General features: G+C 33.4%; 3 protein-coding genes across 11 annotated transcripts in view; all 3 read left to right on the forward strand.

Annotated features, from left to right (window-relative positions):
• The first annotated feature begins 588 nt into the window (after window positions 1–588).
• On the forward strand, window positions 589–1,655 carry LOC108217368 (uncharacterized). The gene is made up of 2 exons (XM_017390205.1): window positions 589–965; window positions 1,007–1,655. Exons 1-2 carry the CDS (start codon window positions 589–591, stop codon window positions 1,653–1,655), a joined length of 1,026 nt encoding a protein of 341 aa, XP_017245694.1.
• Window positions 1,656–1,841: 186 nt separating this feature from the next.
• LOC108217376 (uncharacterized) lies at window positions 1,842–2,973 on the forward strand. Its single transcript, XM_017390213.1, has 3 exons — window positions 1,842–2,185; window positions 2,476–2,682; window positions 2,805–2,973. The coding sequence occupies exons 1-3, from the start codon at window positions 1,842–1,844 to the stop codon at window positions 2,971–2,973; spliced, it is 720 nt and encodes a 239-aa protein (XP_017245702.1).
• A 766-nt stretch (window positions 2,974–3,739) lies between these two features.
• Window positions 3,740–18,719, forward strand: part of LOC108204227 (uncharacterized) — a 32,792-nt gene continuing 17,812 nt past the window's right edge. For 5 of the 9 annotated variants that reach the window (XR_010291259.1, XR_010291260.1, XR_010291261.1 and 2 more), the window contains exons 1-14: window positions 3,740–3,875; window positions 3,961–4,063; window positions 4,460–4,547; window positions 7,048–7,156; window positions 7,371–7,469; window positions 9,618–9,660; window positions 11,713–11,784; window positions 11,875–11,970; window positions 12,150–12,395; window positions 13,953–14,136; window positions 14,804–14,915; window positions 15,036–15,122; window positions 17,142–17,280; window positions 18,572–18,668. Coding sequence is in view for 5 of the 9 variants with exons in the window: in XM_017373558.2 (XP_017229047.1) it covers window positions 3,971–4,063; window positions 4,460–4,547; window positions 7,048–7,156; window positions 7,371–7,469; window positions 9,618–9,660; window positions 11,713–11,784; window positions 11,875–11,970; window positions 12,150–12,395; window positions 13,953–14,136; window positions 14,804–14,915; window positions 15,036–15,122; window positions 17,142–17,280; window positions 18,572–18,668 (1,465 nt within the window). In the remaining 4 variants the exon portion in view is untranslated. Of the gene's footprint in view, window positions 3,876–3,950; window positions 4,064–4,459; window positions 4,548–7,047; window positions 7,157–7,370; window positions 7,470–9,617; window positions 9,661–11,712; window positions 11,785–11,874; window positions 11,971–12,149; window positions 12,396–13,949; window positions 14,137–14,803; window positions 14,916–15,035; window positions 15,123–17,141; window positions 17,281–18,571; window positions 18,669–18,719 lie in introns of those variants that run through there. The other 4 variants (XR_010291263.1, XM_017373559.2, XM_017373560.2 and 1 more) reach the window with 4 other exon arrangements.

Consider the following 18,719-nt stretch of genomic DNA (forward strand, 5'->3'; position numbering starts at 1 on the left):
GAGAAGGGACACTGGAAATCTGACAGTCCCAAGAAAAAGAAGCGACAGGATAAATTGGCGGGTGGTGCTACAGGTACTACTGCTATAGCTGATGCTGATTCTAAAGATGATATTGCTCTAGTGGCCGTCAATGACACGCATCACTCTCATGTGTGGATACTTGACTCTGGAGCGTCTTACCATATATGTCCGTGCAGGGAGTGGTTCACAACCTATGAGCAAGTAGACGGTGGAAAAATTTCTATGGCTAACAGTTCTATTTGTGAGACAGTTGGAATAGGCTCGGTTAAACTTCGGACACATGATGGTCATTTCTGCACATTGAATGATGTTAGACATGTCCCACTTATGACGAAGAATCTGATATCTTTGAGTATGTTAGACAACAGGGGTTTCAGTTTTAAAGGTGAAGGTGGAATTCTACATGTCTGCAAGGGTTCCGATGTGATTCTAAAAGGTGTTAAACATGGTATCTTGTATCTTCTTCAAGGTTCTACGTTATCAGGTTCTGTTGCTGTGAAAGAGGGTTGTTCAGTTCGACTACGTTGTAATTTCTGTGGAAAAGAAACAACGGGTGGAGTATTTTGAATGAAGGAACATCTTGTTGGAGGGAAAAGAAATGCTACAAGTTGCCTAAAAGTACCAGAAGATGTGAGAAAGGAAGTTGTTGAATTTTGGGATGTAAAAAAGAAAGCAAAAGAAGTTGTTGATTTGAATCAGTTTGAAGTGGGAGATTATGAAGATGATGATGTAGTGGTAGTGCAGCCTCAACCTCAAACATCTATGTGCGGCAGTACAACTTCATCCTTAAAGAAGCCACCAAAGATGAGGGGTCCTATGGATGTTTACTTGACTGCAGACCCTGAAATTGCAGTGAAGAAAAGGAAAGGGAAACAACCACAAATAGATGAAGGGGCCAAAAAGGAGCTAAGAAAAAGAGCTTGCAAAGCATTTGAAAAATGGATGTATGATGCTGTATCCCTTTTAATGCTGTTAATTATCCAAGTTTTGATGTTTATGTTGAAGCTCAAGGGAAATACGGACCAGGAATGAAACCACCTAGTTATCATGAGGTTAGAGTTCCATTGTTAAAAGAAGAAGTTGAAGATGCAAAACAATTGATGAAAGCTCATGAAGCAGAGTGGGTTGCCCATGGATGTTCTTTAATGTGTGATGGCTGGGAAGATAGAAAACATAGGACTCTTATAAATTTTTTGGTTAACACTTCAAGAGGTAGCTTTTTTCTTGAATCGGTTGATGCATCTGCTGTTGCAAAAACTGGAGATATGCTATTCGATGTGATATCTAGGTTTGTCGAGAGGATAGGTCCAAAAAATATAGTTCAAGTTGTTACGGACAGTGCCTCAAACCATAAAGCAGCTGGAAGAATGTTAATGATCCGATATAAACACTTATTCTGGACACCATGTGTTGCACATTGCATTGATCTCATGTTGGAAGATATTTTTGGCATTGAGAGGCTAAACAAATGCATCAAGAAGGCTATGATGTTGAATTCCTTTATTTATACAAAGTCAGGAATGGTGAATATGCTAAGAGAATTTACTGGTCGGAGGGAGTTCTTGAGGCCATCTAAGACACGATTTGCAACAACTTTTTTTGACATTGTCCAGGATCAACACTCAGAAGGCTAATATCAGTAATATGTTCCTATCAGAAAGATGGCTAAAAAGTAATTATTGCAAGGATCCAGTTGGACGAAAGATTGCTAATTTTGTCATGTAAGTAAGTTTTTGGAATACTATTGTGTGTTCTCTGAAGGTGGCGGGCCCTCTTGTGAAGGTCCTTCGATTAGTTGATGGTGGAAAAAAAAACCACCCATGGGTTACATTTATGAAGCTATGGATAGGGCCAAAGAAACAATTGCACGAGCTTTTGAAAATAAGACAGAGAAGTACAACCACTTCTTTGAAATCATAGATAAGAGGTGGGATGTGCAACTTCATCAACCATTGCACGCAGCTGCGCATTACCTTAATCCAGAGTATTACTGCAACAACATGAACATTGAGAACGGTGGAGAAATATCATTAGGTCTGTACAAGTGCCTCGAGAGAATGGTTGACGATGATGTGCAAGACAAGATTGGAGATCAATTAGAAATATATAAGAGAGCAGGAGGCTTCTTTGGGTTGCCAATGGATGTTCGACAAAGATCACTAAAGTCTCCCGGTAAATTCTAAACATAAACTTACTAAAATTTACAAAACTCCTTGACAGAAAATAATCACATTTAATTGTGTCCTTTGTTTCTTCTCTAGCTGCCTGGTGGGGATCTTATGGCAAACATACTCCTGAATTGCAAAACTTTACCATTCGAATTCTTAGCCTGACTTGTATCATGGAGATTTTATCTTGATATTTTATTTACTTGTGTTTGTAGCTTCATAGCAAAAAACGAAATTGACTTGCACAACAAAAGTTGAATGATTTGGTATTTGTCAAATACAACAGAGTTTTAAGGCGTAGATATGAACTTCGTGATCAAATTGATCCCATCTTGTTAAATGAGATTGATGATAGCAATGAATGGCTGGTTGGTAAGGTTGATGGAGAGAGCGACGAAGAAGATGATGACTTTGTATTTTCCAAAGAAGATGGATTAACTTACAAAGATGTTGCAAATGCTTCTGGAGCAGGAGAGCCTCCCTATAATTCCAGGTAAAATAATAATATAAAATATAATAAGTGATACTTAAATAATTAATATACATATTTATTATTTTATTGTAAGGTACTTATTATATGTATATAATTACTATATATGTCAACTACTTCCCGAGGCAACAAAAGGGAAAAAATACCACTGAATCATCATCTAAAATGCGTTTAATTGATGAAAGTGAAGACGAGGAAGATGAAATTGAATTTACCGAAGGGAATAAGCATCTTGAAGATGAAGATTTCGAAAATCTTCAAGAAGAGTTTGACGATGATGATGATGATTTTTAGTTTATGTCAAATTATCAATTACTAGGATTTTAGATTATCTATTTGTGCCCTAACTTTGAACATGATTATCATTAACATGTTCTATGACAATCTAATATGCTTATTACTTGTTATATCTAATTGTTATGCATTTTTTTATATTTTTTACGCTTTGTTTCAAAAAACGCGCATCTCGCATTGCGTGTTGCACTTATGCGCCAGGAGGCTCTTTGCGCTTCAGTGCGCATATCGCATTTAATAACACTGCCCGTCCCCCAATGTAAACAAATGAGGGGGACATAAGGAGTAATTGATAATATGTCTAATGAAATTTATAATTTTAGAGTTTCTCTTAAATCATTAACAAAGAAAAATGTTGAAATTAAAGGGGCTAATGATTTCTTTATTGAGAGAAATGGTAAGATAGAATCTGAACTAGTTCGGTTTGAAAAGTTCAAGAAAGAAGCTAGTATTGTCAAGAGATTGTGATGGTGCCGGAAAAAAAATAGTAATAAAATATTAACTTTAAAATATATCAAATCAATACAAGACGTTGTGTTGAACAAATTTTCCATAATCGTTGTCTATAATTATTTTAGTTAGCCAGTTTAACCGAACTGATTTTAGTTGCTTTTAATATTAAACTATTTGACTTTAATTTTCTCTAAGTTATTTTTTTTGAAACGTTAATTTCCTATAAGTTAATATAAAATTTTGATGATACATTATTTATTTGTTGATTTGTTATAAAAATTGATCAAAAGATTTAACGGCAAAATGGGTAAAACGGGAAAGAGGGATTATATATATCGACAAAGAAGCAAATAGAAAGAATAAAAACCCTGGACACTATCGGAAATCAGAAAGCAAGCCCTTGGGCGTCGCCGTCGTTTGTGTAATTTCAGCAGCTCAGAAATTATCGGGTAAGTTATTCTCTATGAATTGATATAATACATATACATATACGCTTGTAAATGTACACAACTGATTTTGTGTAGTGATTGCTAGTCCAGTGAAGATGCATCACGGTTATCATGACAATAACGAGCCCGATTTGGCGAAGCTTCAAGCTACTATGCAAGCTATCGAGCTTGCTTGTAGTTCTATTCAGGTACTCAAACAATTCATCTCTCTCTGTAGTGTTCGTTTCGCCTAGTATTGCTTTACCATTAGTTTTCGTTGCGGTACTGCTATCATCAAGGGAACTGCAAACTAATGGCAAGATATATATTAATTTAAACACGATTGTCAAAATAACGAATAACTGTATTGATTGACGATTATTGAAATGGTAGTAGTTTCATTGATTATGTCATATTCTGCTTTTCAGCGGAAAATTATAAACAATTTGCAATTATTTGTAACTTTAAACTTAGAGGACTTATTGTTGTTGGGGAAGTAATTGTAACTTTTACCGTACTTGGATAACTACTTGAAGAGCGACATAAGAGCTTATATAATATTCACACATACTAATTAACTGTTCCAACTGGTTGTTACTTAACAGATGCATGTCAATCCAGCTGCTGCTGAGGCAACTATATTATCATTATGCCAGTCTCCACAACCATACAAGGCATGTCAGTTCATACTTGGTAAGTTGATGCATTTTTTTCAATTAAAAAACATGATCAAGTATTCTGGCAGTGCTTTACCTTAATAGTTTAATGAACTAGTTAGTATTCTGACTTTTATGTTATTTGATTATTGGCTTTCTCTTTAAAAAATCTGCCCAAAATGCACAGAGTTGTTTAGAGGATTAATTTTTCAAAGTTGTAGCATTCATTTTCACTTGTATACCACTTATAAACATTAGGTTCACACATTTATGAAAATCTTATAATATTATGGGTCAAGGGTTTCTGTGCCTTTCATCTATGTTGGCAGCATCAAATAAATTAACTTCTGTAGACATGCTTACTAGCACGTCAATTGCCAGATTATTCAGTAAATGTCAGCCTAGAGTCAGATTACTGTACTATGCAACGTATTGTAGCAAGAAATTGACTAATTGATCAGCTGATAAGCGACCATTCAATGTTGAAAGTAGGCCATTTACCATGAGAATATGACTTATCTTCTGTAAAAAGTCACCGCACCTAATATTCTTAGGTGTCCAATTCAGTCATCAATCTGTATAATAAGTTTAAATTTTGTTAGGTTGTAGGTTAAAGTTAAACTGTGCATCTATCATTTGCACAGCACAATATAAGAGTAAAGTTCTTTGGAGTATCGCGTTTTATTGGAGATCTTAGAGACCATGCATGTTCTGTAATCAAAACATTACACAATTTACTATTTTACAGAATATGAATAGTGCTATTTCATTGAAAATCTAAAAAAAATGTTCGTTTCGGAAGCTATACATGTTTCGCAGAACCTATATTTTGCAGTGTTCTGCTTGAAAAACATCTGTGATTTTTCAAGATTTCTAATTAAATAATAATTTTCATAGAATATGATTTGCAAAATTTTAAGTTTTGCAATGTTTTAATTGTAGAGTATGCGTAGTCTCCTATGCAAAGGGGTCTCCACAGAACTTTACTCTAATTATGTTTAATATAATACCATATGTAAATACATTGCGCATTATATGGTTTATACTCTCGAAGGTTGTTCTTGATGTGATGTTTTAGTGTCTATAAAATCTGCTATCATTACTCATTAGGTTACAAGTTTAAACCCTTATGAACATCCTTTTTGTGAGAAATAATGGTAATGTTGCTTACAAATAGATTTTTGTGCTGATGCGGGAAGCGTTGTGCATAACCTTTTTTAGTTGCCAGTAGTTAACAGTACTAGAATTTTCTGGAATCTGTTTGTGGCTCATGGTCATGGGTATATGTACAACCTAGGAAGCACTGGCGCGGGTGCACCAGTGCGCGGGTGCACCAGTGCGCGGTGCGGGGATACGGGAATTCGGCAAATTTGAAGAAATGGGGGTTGGGGGGGGGGGGGTATGGCAAATATAAAAATATTTCAAATATATTTACTTAGTAAAACAAAAACTAGCATTCAAATATAACCAAATAGTCAAGTACATCAAGTTTTAGCAAATAAAAAAGACAAAAACACCCCTAACTATACACATAACACCACCAATTATATTTTAACCACAAACTATAAAAGGAGCATAATCATAAAATATTTTTATTTACAATAAAACAAGCAGTGGCAAGAGTATATATGTACATGCATACAACACTACAACAGGGGGTTAGGTAGTCAACAATCAAAGCACAGAGACGAGAAGTCAACACAATAACAACACAACAATACATCAACTAGTCAGAAACACATGTATATACACACGACACACATACATACACACAATAAATGAGAGGAAGAGAAGCTACAGAGAAGGAGAAAGATAGGAGAAAGGAAGAGAAGTTACCTTCGTTGCCGACATCATTACCGGAGGACGGAGGCCTCTGCGGAAGACGGAGGATGAATTATGTTTTTGTTTTTTGTTTTATTTATTTTATAGTCCTGTGAAATTACGTATTTTGCCCCTCCCACACCGCAATCGCCGCACCCCTGTGTATTTGTACATGTATCCCTGCTTTTGAGTGTAGAACCCATGTTGAATTGGTTTATAGGTGAACAAGTATGTTAAAACAATTCCATATTATCCCATTTTAGAATATATTGGATTCTATATTGTTTATACTAATCAGGTAAAACCTATTCCTACAGCCAATTGCTTTTAAGCTGGACTGCATTAACTTATCCCATGCTAAATCTAGGTCTTGTTCACCAACTTTGCAAACTTGTCCTTTGCAGCTTCTATCTATTGCAAGTAAATTCTTAACTTTGTCTGAGTATGTAAAACTTCCTCATGATCATGTGCCACCACATATGCATCTAGATTCCCAAGTTGTACTATCTACATATATTATTATATGGCTGTTTTATATCATGACATAGATACATAAACTCAGAAACTGGGTTATAAATCAAATTTAATGGATTTTGTTTCTACCAAATGTTGTCAATTTATATATGTAACATAATACACGATGCTTGAAACTAAAGACTAAGGAAGGTTCTTGTCTTTGAAATATTATCATACTAATTGTGTTTCAACATTTTCAGATAATTCACAGGTGCCAAATGCAAGGTTTCAGGCTGCTGCAGCAATTCGCGACGCAGCTATCAGGGAATGGGGATTCCTTTCAGCTCATGATAAAATAAAGTTGATTAGGTAATTTAATATAGAGAGGGTTGTGTCGGTGTCATTGACAACGAGGAATTTGTGACTCTAAATTTTTGTAGTGCAATAATCATAAATATCATTTGTCCCTTAGTTATTCAGTACTTGGATATCCTGTGATGAAAGGAAAACCTAATAATTTAAAATTTATCTTATAAATAAGAATCAACGAATTCACCTTTGCATTTACATATATCTATTGCAGTTACTGTTTGAATTATGTCATGCAACATGCTCATTCGCAAGAGGGATATGTCCAGGCAAAGGTTTCTTCTGTAGCTACTCAATTGATGAAAAGGGGCTGGTAAGTGACTTGCATATCTGTACTATTACTAGCTTACATCCCGTGACAATGGGTCTCTAATATTTTATCATTTTCTTATTTAAGTTTTATTAATTATATGTGATGTTAAGAAAATTCTATTGTAAATAATATATTATAATATAAATTAAATTTTAATGCAAATAATTGACTGTAACTTTATTAGGGAATTAAATATTTGAAATCAATTATTATATAGCTATAAACTTTTTTGAGAGTATTTAATATCTAACTAAATAAAAAAAGTATAATAATATGTGATTGATGGAATTTGAGCCCTGTACCTTTGTTTGTATCAACATAACTATTTAATTTAATATGATAATGGGATGGAAATATTAAGTTATAGAATATTCTTCAGTATTAGATTTAACGATCCTTAGCTATTTGCTAAATATAAACTATGAAAATAGTATTAAATTGGTCATTTGGTTTCTCATGGGACATATCTTGATAGCAAGTGATCTTAAATATTTGATTACATATATATTTTCATGCAAATCGCAGCTTTGAGTGCTTTTTCTATTAAATTTCCCTTATGTGTATTGAAATGAATTGTTATATTCATTACAAGATCACTAAAAAGCTATTTTTCGAAGCACAAACTAAGTGTGTTATTATATATATTTAAGACAAAGAGGAGGGTGAATTGAAAAAAGATTCTATGAGATCATTTTATGTTTCTAAACTTTGGTGGTATTTAATCAGGATTTTAAAATGTCCATAATATATATTTGTCAAAAAAAAAAAAAATGTCCATAATATTTGGCTAACTAATTAATTAAGATTCTAAACTCTTTAGAAGCATTGTGGTAGTCGACCATTTTTTTTTTATTAAAATCCTTTACAATGTGGTATTTAGAAACTTACCGACTTCTATTTGTTTTGTAAATCGGTAATCTTTTTTTTTTTTTTTTTTTTTTTTTTTTTTTTTTTTTTTTGGTTTTCACCAAGTTCTCCGTTCTTCTAAAATTCCAAAAACTGAAACCAAACTTTAACTATTTAAGATCAACATAAATATTTTAAAATTGAGATATCTAGTTACATTTACACCTTTAAAATCTGAATCAGAAATTCTGAAGGGTATGTGACCACTTAATTTTTGACAATACCATATAGAAGGAAATAATGATTTGTAGCAATTAAAATAAATTTGTGTTGTGAACTAGATTCCCCACATGTCCACATGTCACCTGGGTGGAGTTCCTGGTTTAGTGCACAATTAAGTTGAATAAATCCTGGAAGTTATTAGAGTGCTCTGTTTGATTTGTGATAACACCTATTACAACCTTGGGTCCATAGGAATCTAAAGAAAATTCAAAATCCAATATTGACTTGTATTTTCCGTCAATTACCATACATACATCAAAAGAATCCGTTTGCACATTAAAAGTCTTGCTTACTCCAAACTCCCCAGGCACTTCCAACCAAGCTTATCCTTAAATATTTTCACAAATATATACTTATCATTATTATAATTCTCTGTTCCACATCAATTGGTTCAGTAAATTAACTCGAGCTTGTATTTCAACCACAGTTCCCCACAATGTTTAGTGGGATGGGTCATACTAGGGATATTAATAACTAAAAATCTTGTAGTGGATCAGATGCATAATTGTATTTACCCGTTCAGCAATATAAATGAAAACTAATAGTAATAGTCATATACCTTTCTAAGCATTTTGGTCTACTACCATGGTCCCAATCTGTCATATCAAGTATTCCAGTATTTTTAGGCCTCCAAATATATGGACGAATTAGAATCTGTAGCAACTAGTCTACTACCACTAGTCCACTTCAAATATTCCGGGCTTCCCAATAAATTAACGAAGCAAAATTTGTAAATAGTCTAACATGCTGCCCATGCCATCTAGTATATAACTAAATTTCGTCAATGTGAATAATGTGATATGAATTTATTTTAATATTAACCATATGCATTGGTTACCTAACCTTTTCTTTTTGCCAACTTATATATCTAATTCTTGCTAAAGAAACTTTAAAGGTTTGATTCATTTGACCGTGTCAAAATTCGAGTTAGCCGTTCAATTTTTTAGGCATGAAAAAAGTTAAATAATTTCCGTTGTGAAAACAGTAAATGTTATTTTAATAAGTTTATTCTTTTTGCAGGTTAGAATTCCAAGCTACAGAAAAGGATGCTTTTTTTCAGGAGGTACACTATTATTTCTGTCAGCCAAATTCTTTCAGTAAATTTATTTCGTGTTCTTATATAGTCTTTAGGTGGACAAGAGGTCAGCACTCAGCAGTGTGGGTACTTAATGCTTTGGTGCTTCTATACTTTCTACTTATAAAATATATTTGTATTTAATTGCTATATGTATACATATACATATACATATACATATACATATACATATACATATACATATACATATACATATACATATACATATACATATACATATACATATACATATACATATATATCAATTAAATGGTTATATATAAGTAGAAAGTATAGAAGCACCAAAGCATTAAGTACCCACACTGCTGACCTCTTGTCCACCTAAAGACTATATAAGAACACGAAATAAATTTACTGAAATTCTTTCAGTAAATTTATTTCGTGTTCTTATATAGTCTTTAGGTGTACAAGAGGTCAGCAGTGTGGGTACTTAATGCTTTGGTACTTCTATACTTTCTACTTATAAAATATATTTGTATTTAATTGCTATACATATACATATACATATACATATACATATACATATACATATATATCAATTAAATGGTTAAGAGTTTGTCGATGAGGTTAGGCGTCAGCCAGGGGTAATTGATTTTTGTAAGAACATCAATGCTTAGACATTGATATAATGCTTACGATTGCTATAATGCTTAGACATTGATATAATGCTTAGACATTGGTATAATGCTTAAGATTGCTATAAAGTTCATTTTCAAGTGTGCCTGGTATAGCTTTCAGTAGATATTCAAGTTTAATACCTTACATATATTAGATTTGAAATCTAGGATGTAGACAATAATACCTTTTTCAGTTAAGTGATATATTAAGATCTAAGTATATTATTTAAAATCTAAGATATAGATAATAATATTGCCTTTTGCACTAGAGTGATGCATTAAGATCTACATGAAAAAAGAGTAAAGATAAAAGCATTTATTGGCTTTGTTCAACAGGAGGAAAGGCTGATCCTCAGACTCATTAAATACCACCTAGATATGTTAGATTTGTTAATGTGGTGGGGGAGGGGATGACCAGATATATGAGATGAGAAAATAACAAACAGAGATGTCCTGGTACATTGATATCTATTGATAAGCATATCTCCAATCTATGAGTTTATAAATTTTTTTTTTGGTACTGGGAACGATAACTTTGGATAAATTTATTTTTGGTGAAACCCCTTGTTGATTAGAGAAGATAAAAGAAGGGTGGAAATAGATACTTCGTTTTTTGTTTCTTATCTCTTGAAAAGGAAATGGGATTCCTTGGCCTTGCGTTTTGGCAGAGGCATGAAAGCACTGCTAATGCAGTTTCATAATAGCTATCACTATCTTGTACATTACAAAATGTTACAAGATAAAAGTGTAGGTCATCTCCCCTAATGAGCTACATAGGTTGTTGTCGGAGAACTGGAGCTAAATAGATAATGCTCATGATCTACCCTCTGTTGCGATTTTGATTCGTAGGCAACATGTTTCTGTGTTTGAGTTGAGAATGATGTGATTAAGCTAATGTATTTATGGATTGGGAAATTGTTGGTTTGTAGTCTCAAGTCATCACATCATAAAGGGTGTATACATTATTCAGCTCAAAGAGCAGGGTGTGGGGAGGGTAGGATGGATGCAACCTCCTCACCTCTGCTTAAAAGAGTAGATGAAAGGCCCTGAAAATGACCCTGGGCATATCGGAAATATTTAGTCATGATTTCTGTGCACCTAAACCAATGGACCAACTCAACTCCTTGAGTCAATACAATATAGAATTAATTATATTTTGGCGTTCAGTTTTCACTGCTGAAAACAAGAGAAATAAAATTTCACACCACCTATTGCGTCCAGCTGATATTTGACTTGCAGATAGCCTTAGCATCATCTGTGTGCCTTAAAATCTTTTTACCTAGCTCCTTGTACTTTTAAGACTTTTTACTTAATTAACTAAAGACTACCTAAAACTTCTTTGGTGTTTATTATTGCTTGTTAAAGGTCTTACTTCAGCTTGTTTGTTGCTGTGTGATAACAGGTAAGACAAGCTGTAATTGGAAGTCGTGGTCTACACGTGCAGTTCATTGGAATCACTATTTTAGAGTCATTGGTATTTTTTGTTCGTTTAAAAGTTTCACTTATATTTCAATAAAGTTTACTTTTGGTGAGCCTATGGTTAACTTTCTCTTAACCCTTTCAGGTTTCTGAATTTGCACCTTCTACTTCAACTGCTATAGGCCTTCCGCGGGAGTTCCATGAACAATGCCGGACCTCATTAGAGCTAAACTACTTAAAGGTTCTTTTGACTATTTCAGTGCTATATTTCTCCATTCATATTTATGTATGTAGTCAACTGCTACCATTCCATATTTCATTCATTGTGGGCTTTCCACACATATATTAAATAAGTATTGGCAAGTTATCTATATTATATTCTAATTTCAGCTTTTAATATGTCCATATTTATTCTCACAGACAATTTACTGTTGGGCACAAGAAGCTGCTCTTAGTGTTACGAATAATATTGTCCAATCTAATTCGGAGATACTCGAGGTTAAAGTTTGTACAGCCGCATTACGTCTAATGCTTCAAATCCTGAATTGGGAATTCCAGTACAGCACAAGTGCAGTCGAGAGTACAAAAAAAAGCATAAATGTATTCTCTACCGGAGTTAGATTTGATGTTAACTCAGCCAAGAGATCCGAATATGCGTTAGTCCAGGTAACTAGTCTGTTTTTCTCTACTTCACCCATCCCGACATAAAGAGTTTAACTGACAACAACGTAATTGGCTAAAGACTTTTTTGAGTTAATGAAAAGAAACACAGTAGTACTTTCAATCTATCATATTAAGTTTAACATACTGTCTTATAGTAATTAGTGATAAGGAAAGGGAGGTATAGTATTTGATAACTCCAGCAGCTGTTTCTAAAGTTGTCTGGAATGTAAGTTGATGAAGAACGTGGCAGATATTGTGTATGTTGAGGTAGAGTGATTCAGCAAATGGTATTTTTAACTAGTTACTCATTATCTAGTCAATGGACCTGGATTCTATGTTTTTAATAGTCACTTGTTCAGAGTTCAGTTGTACTGCTTCCGAATCTATAACATGCCGGAAATCTTGGACCTATTTTTATGTATTTCAAATTTAAGAATTTATAGCTTTTCATATATCCAAAATATAGTTAGAATGTCAATTGTTTAATCCCGAATATCTAAAAACTTGAGGATCCGAAGTAATCCAAAGTAATCGGGGGTAAATTCTTACTTTGAGTTTTAAGGATTATAAGCTTATATGTAGCTTTAATGTTAAACATCAGTATTGTGTGATTTTTTTCCTGGTTGCGTGTAGAAAATTGAAGACTTCTGAATAATACATTATATATACTGAAGAACAATTGATTTGGAGTTTGGATAAAAGTTTATAGGGGTGTTTTAGTGAAGTCTGGGTGTAAAATTATTGATAAAATTGATGATCTACATGTTTGGGCATTTTGAAGAGGGGCAACTTCTAAACGATTAAAGGTCTATAAGCAGAGCTGTAGTAAAAGAAACGATTTTATTAGGTATTCGAACTCTAATTCCGACCTATATGGTAGATATGTATAATTCTCAGTTGATTGCAGGCTGCAGAAGCTATAAATATTCTTACAATCTTGAAAGGAGGTATTTTCACGTGGAGTAATAAGAAAAATAACTATCCATGTTGAAACAACTAAAGCTTATATTCCTTATCCCAAAAAACCCCTCAAGTAGTACATATGTGTTCTCTTCAGTTTATAATTCATAAACTTTAAAAGCTTACTGAGCTTTAAAATCTTACCATACAAATACCAGATGATTGTGGTGTCTGCTTTCCTCTGAAGGTTCGGTTGGGGTGTGTTGGGGGGAGGGGGGGGGTCGGCAAAAGAGAGATTCTTTTTGATAAAAGATGCATATGATATTGTATCTTCATGACATCATGATCACTACAAAGGACAAAAGAGGGATGCTTTGTGATAAAAGGATTCAAATGCTCTTAAAAGATCCTTTCAACATATTGATGCAATCAATATTTCATGTTCATGACATCATGATTACCACACAGAATATTGACTTCTTTGATTAATTGTTAAACTAAAGCCTTGCTTTTCTATTTCATTGCACTAAGTTCAGTTCATGTTGCCAATTTGTTCTTTATAATGTGCACCACATTTTAAGCTTGGGTTTCTTGTTTAAGAATGATCGATACAGGCAAAGTGCACACAGTTAATGCTTCTCTTTTTTTTGCTGCTAGTAGCCTGGTCCATCTTGGCGCGATGTTTTAATTCATAGTGGTCATGTTGGATGGCTGTTGAGTTTATATGGAGCATTAAGGCTTAAGTTTTCAAATCATGGTTACTGGCTTGATTGCCCGATTGCAGTCTCTGCTCGGAAGCTTATAGTGCAATTATGCTCACTGACAGGAGCTGTATTTCCTTCTGGTATTCATCTCTATTTGTTTATTTCTTTGAGTTGCAGTGAACTTCTAAGATAAACAGCTATTTAATATCAAATGTATGCCTCCTTACTTTAATCCCCTTAAAGATATGGTGTTAGAGCTGGGCTTTTCCATGAAAGTACAGACACTCCCTCTATTTTTTAAATTTATGTTTTGACTTTTGGCACACATCTTTAGGCACTTTGACTTCATAGTAAAAATTAATATTGTTTGTAAATTAAATTTTGCAATGTTAAAGGAAAATTATAAAAATAATAATTTTAACTGTACAATTAAAGCACTTAGAGATATGTGCCAAAAGTCAAAAAGTCTAATAAAACAATCAGCGCGAGTAAAATATGAAGTTTAGTATTCTGTTCTTTTTTTTTTTTTTTGCTAAATTAGTATTCTGTTCTTTGACATTAAATAACTTCTGACTAGAATTCTGGAATGATAGCAAGTTCGAAGTATACTCCCTGGATCAAGCAAGAATAATATATTCCTTTCGATGCCTTGCACACTATATCTCTTTACATTTCAGCTGCAAATTATATCATCATATCAAATAATTAATCGTCATAAAGGAATCCACTTGTTTATATACTTATAAGTACAATGCAATTACCATTATCATGAAGATTGTACTTGAACTTCTGGAAGTGTTGATACAGATAGTGGACAAACGCAAAATCAACATATACTGCAATTGCTTTCGGGAATCTTACAGTGGATCGATCCTCCTGATGTTGTGTCAAATGCGATTAAATGTGGGAGAAGCGAAAGGTTATATCTATCCTGTACTTCCTTATATATCCTATACCACCTTAAATCATCATGCCTTGTTATGTGCACTAACACCTATATATATATATATATATATATATATATATTTGCTTTGATCAGTGAGATGCTTGATGGTTGTCGTGCACTATTATCTGTGGCATCTGTTACTACACCCCATGTGTTTGATCAGCTCCTGAAGTCCGTCAGGTCAGTCTTCTGGTCTGAAGCATAAGGAATGGCTAGGGGATGGTGTTCAGCCTCTATTCCAAATAGAGTTTGGAATATGTACAGAATCTACTATATTTTTTTTATAAAAATAAAATATTTATACTATTTGTTTGATTCCTGAGGTTCAAGATAAAAATTTGCCTCTATCAGAATCCCCCCCCTCTCATCTCTCTCAGCGGGTTGGTGTGGGAGGGGGGGGGGGGGGGGGGGTTCTATGGGTCCATTTGGTACCAAACCCTCACCATTATGTTCCGGTTCACTTTAGGCTTGAATCATGTTCTTATATTGAAACCAAATTCGAACGTGTTTGGATTCAGTTCGAGTTTAAACTAGATATTTGGAAATTAATAACTAAAAGAAGAGAAAATTATTAGGAAGTGCATAAGCTTTTGATGAGGATAAGTAAAAAACATGATGTGAATTCATCTGACTGTTCTTTTCTGAATATAGTATCTTATAGAAAACTTTTGAGGCTAAGAGAAAAACGGACAAAGGTAAGTTTTGTGACTGGATTAATACGGGCTACGGGACTAGAAATTTTATGTTTTCATTGGATAGCAGGGAGTTTATAAATTAAAAATCTATTTAAAATATCAACGTGGTCACTAAAGTGGAGCTTATATGTCACTTTGCTCATTGATTGTAACGGGGTATCATTTGGATCACCAAAGTCATAATAAATATCAATCAAACAGGAGCCTCTAAATATGTGTTCGGGGAGTAAAATTAATAATAGTGATTGAGTTTTATACATTTTGTCTTGAATGTTACCACAACAAAGTGAAAAGTTGTGAATTCTAGTATTTTAGGTTATATAATTGATTTTATAAAGTTCATATACTATTTATTTTCAATTAAGCAAATAAAATAACTAGCAAAAATAAAAATAAATGGGAAATAAACTTTTTAGATTCTAATTATCTTATTTTCAATGCTAGATTTCACAAATTTTAACTTGGTTGGGGGAATATTCAAGAAACATGTGTAAACCTCAATCAATATTAATTATGCTTTCCGAAGATACTTGTTTGATATATATTATGATTTAAGTGATTCTAACTATATCCCGTTAAGATCGGTGAGCAAAGTGATATATGGCCTCCACTTCAGCGATCACATTAATATTCACCCCTTGTAATATGTAATCATTTGAGTTGACCATTATCGGGGATATTGTTTTGATTTTGTCCATCTTTTCGATAGACTCTATATATTGAGATGTTTGAGAGATTACCTTAGGATAATTACTTGAGGCTATCAAATAAAATGACTATCATCATGTATGTATATTGTGATGAGTAATGATGGAAACAAGTCTTACAACATGATGGAAGCAAATCAGACAACATATTACACACACACACACACACACACACATATGGTCATCTTCCTCTTATAACCCTCAGCCTAAGAACCCTTAGAACCTTCTACTATTAATTAGGGTTTTGCAGCAGAGATGCACATGCAAAAAGTGTCGTGTTTATGTATTATATTTTAAAATTATTTTTGAACACATACAACGATGCAAAAAATAAGTATTTAGATTCAGATCCTGAAAATCTATTTAAAAGTTAGAGTTCTGCAGCAGAACCTTAGTGGTTCAAAGGTTCCATTAAGGATTGGTTCTCTCTTGAGCGCGACCCTATATATATATATATATATATATATATATATATATATGTATGTATATATATATAAACATATAAAAGGTGCTCTACGAAGCCCCATTTAAATGAAAATGGAATGAGCGTCTATGACTAAGGGGAATGGAATGTTGACCAAGGCTGACACAGTCTTCGAATGAATATATTAGACAACATGAAATTAATAATATGAAGGTCAATCTCTTATAGCAGTTATAATACTCATGATATGTAATAATTTTGGTGGGAAGGGTGTTCTAAATAAGCGTGACACAGCACCTCTTTATGATTCATGACGATGTCTGTTGAAATAATTATAGTTTTTAGACTTGCTGATTTTTTTCCCAATTTTCAGGCCTTTTGGCACTATTACTTTGTTGTCCACACTGATGGCTGAAGTTCTTAAAGATCTTATGGATACTTCCACCGACGAAGAAACTTGGAGTTGGGTGGCACGTGATATTCTATTAGATACTTGGACCACACTTCTTGTGGTAAATCCTCCGTTTGCTTGTTTTCTCTTGGATATATATACATGAGAGACATGTGAAGTGAACAATATTTTTGCATTGGTGAATGTTCAAAATGTGGACTCTACAGGTTTTGTAATGAAGCAACTAGATTATGAAGGTACGAAGACAACAATAGTAGCAAGTAAATAAACGGGAGGAAGACTACTAGAATCTTTTACTTAAATCGGAAGAAGGATGATTGGTATTAAGTGTAGATCTTAATGAGATTTATAATGGTCATTAAGTATGAAACAATTAAATAGTAGATTAATTACAATAGAAGATACCTCTTTACCCGTGACTTTATTTGTATTCGAGATCGACTCGTTAGATATCAAGCAATATTTGCAGTGAGGTACAACTAGAGGTTGTAATGAAAATCTCTGTTTGTGGTGGTGAACTTGGGCAATGGCAGGATACTAATTTATATTTTATGGCAATAAAGCAACTATTGAAGGGACCATCTGAGTGGAAGAGGAAGGTGTTTATTAATTGAGATTGGGAGTCCAGCTAAATGTCAAGGCTAGAATCTTCTAAAAATGAGTGATGGGGTCGACAAAACTGTTAGTGAGATTAATCAACCATATGTTGATCCTGCAGAAATTATGTGCAGAGCAATATAAATAATTCAGCTTGGATTATTTTTTTTCCAGAAAATGAAAATCCAGTCCTACTTTTACTGGAAAAAATAATATTTGCAGTACTCGTAGTAATAATATTAAGCAAAAATGACTACACAAAATGGAGATTATGGCCACTCCTGTGCAATCAAGTTGTAGGATGAAAGATTTTGTTACCCGGGCTGGAAATGTCCACATGGATACGTGTCAATGGGTCGGATTCAACAACTTTCAAAATTTTTATCATGTTTTTGGACTAATATTAGTGTCTAACTGTCCATACCCATTTCTGAGTGTCAAGGACTCAAGGGTGTGATATGGGTACTCGAGAAAAATGAAGACTCAGGGTAACGGAGGATGGAAGAAATTTGATTAAAGATTTAACAATTTTTGTATGAAACATGAAAACACTTTACGTCAACATATTGAAACCCAACTAATTTGTTAATAAACAGTGCATTTCCCTTGTTCTGCATATTTTGCTAAAAATTGATTGTATTTAACTGAAAGGAGTCTTTTATGATGTAACAATTAAAGAGTTTCATCTACAGATATGTACCTGCTAATCTATAATATACTATTCCCTAGCAAAGATATTTCTTATAATTTATTGGAACTAGTCAGAGAATTGACTATTATATTAATAACCTCAGCCGACAGATTTGACTCATCCAAGTATGCTGCTTCCACCAGAAGGAATAAATGCTGCAGCAAATATTTTTGCTTTGATAGTCGAGTCTGAACTAAAGGGTATGTACATCACCCTATAAAAGTGTAGCTACTTTTTGTGATTTTTTTAGA

Source organism: Daucus carota, chromosome 1 (genome assembly GCF_001625215.2).
Source record: "Daucus carota subsp. sativus chromosome 1, DH1 v3.0, whole genome shotgun sequence".
Lineage (NCBI taxonomy): Eukaryota > Viridiplantae > Streptophyta > Magnoliopsida > Apiales > Apiaceae > Daucus > Daucus carota.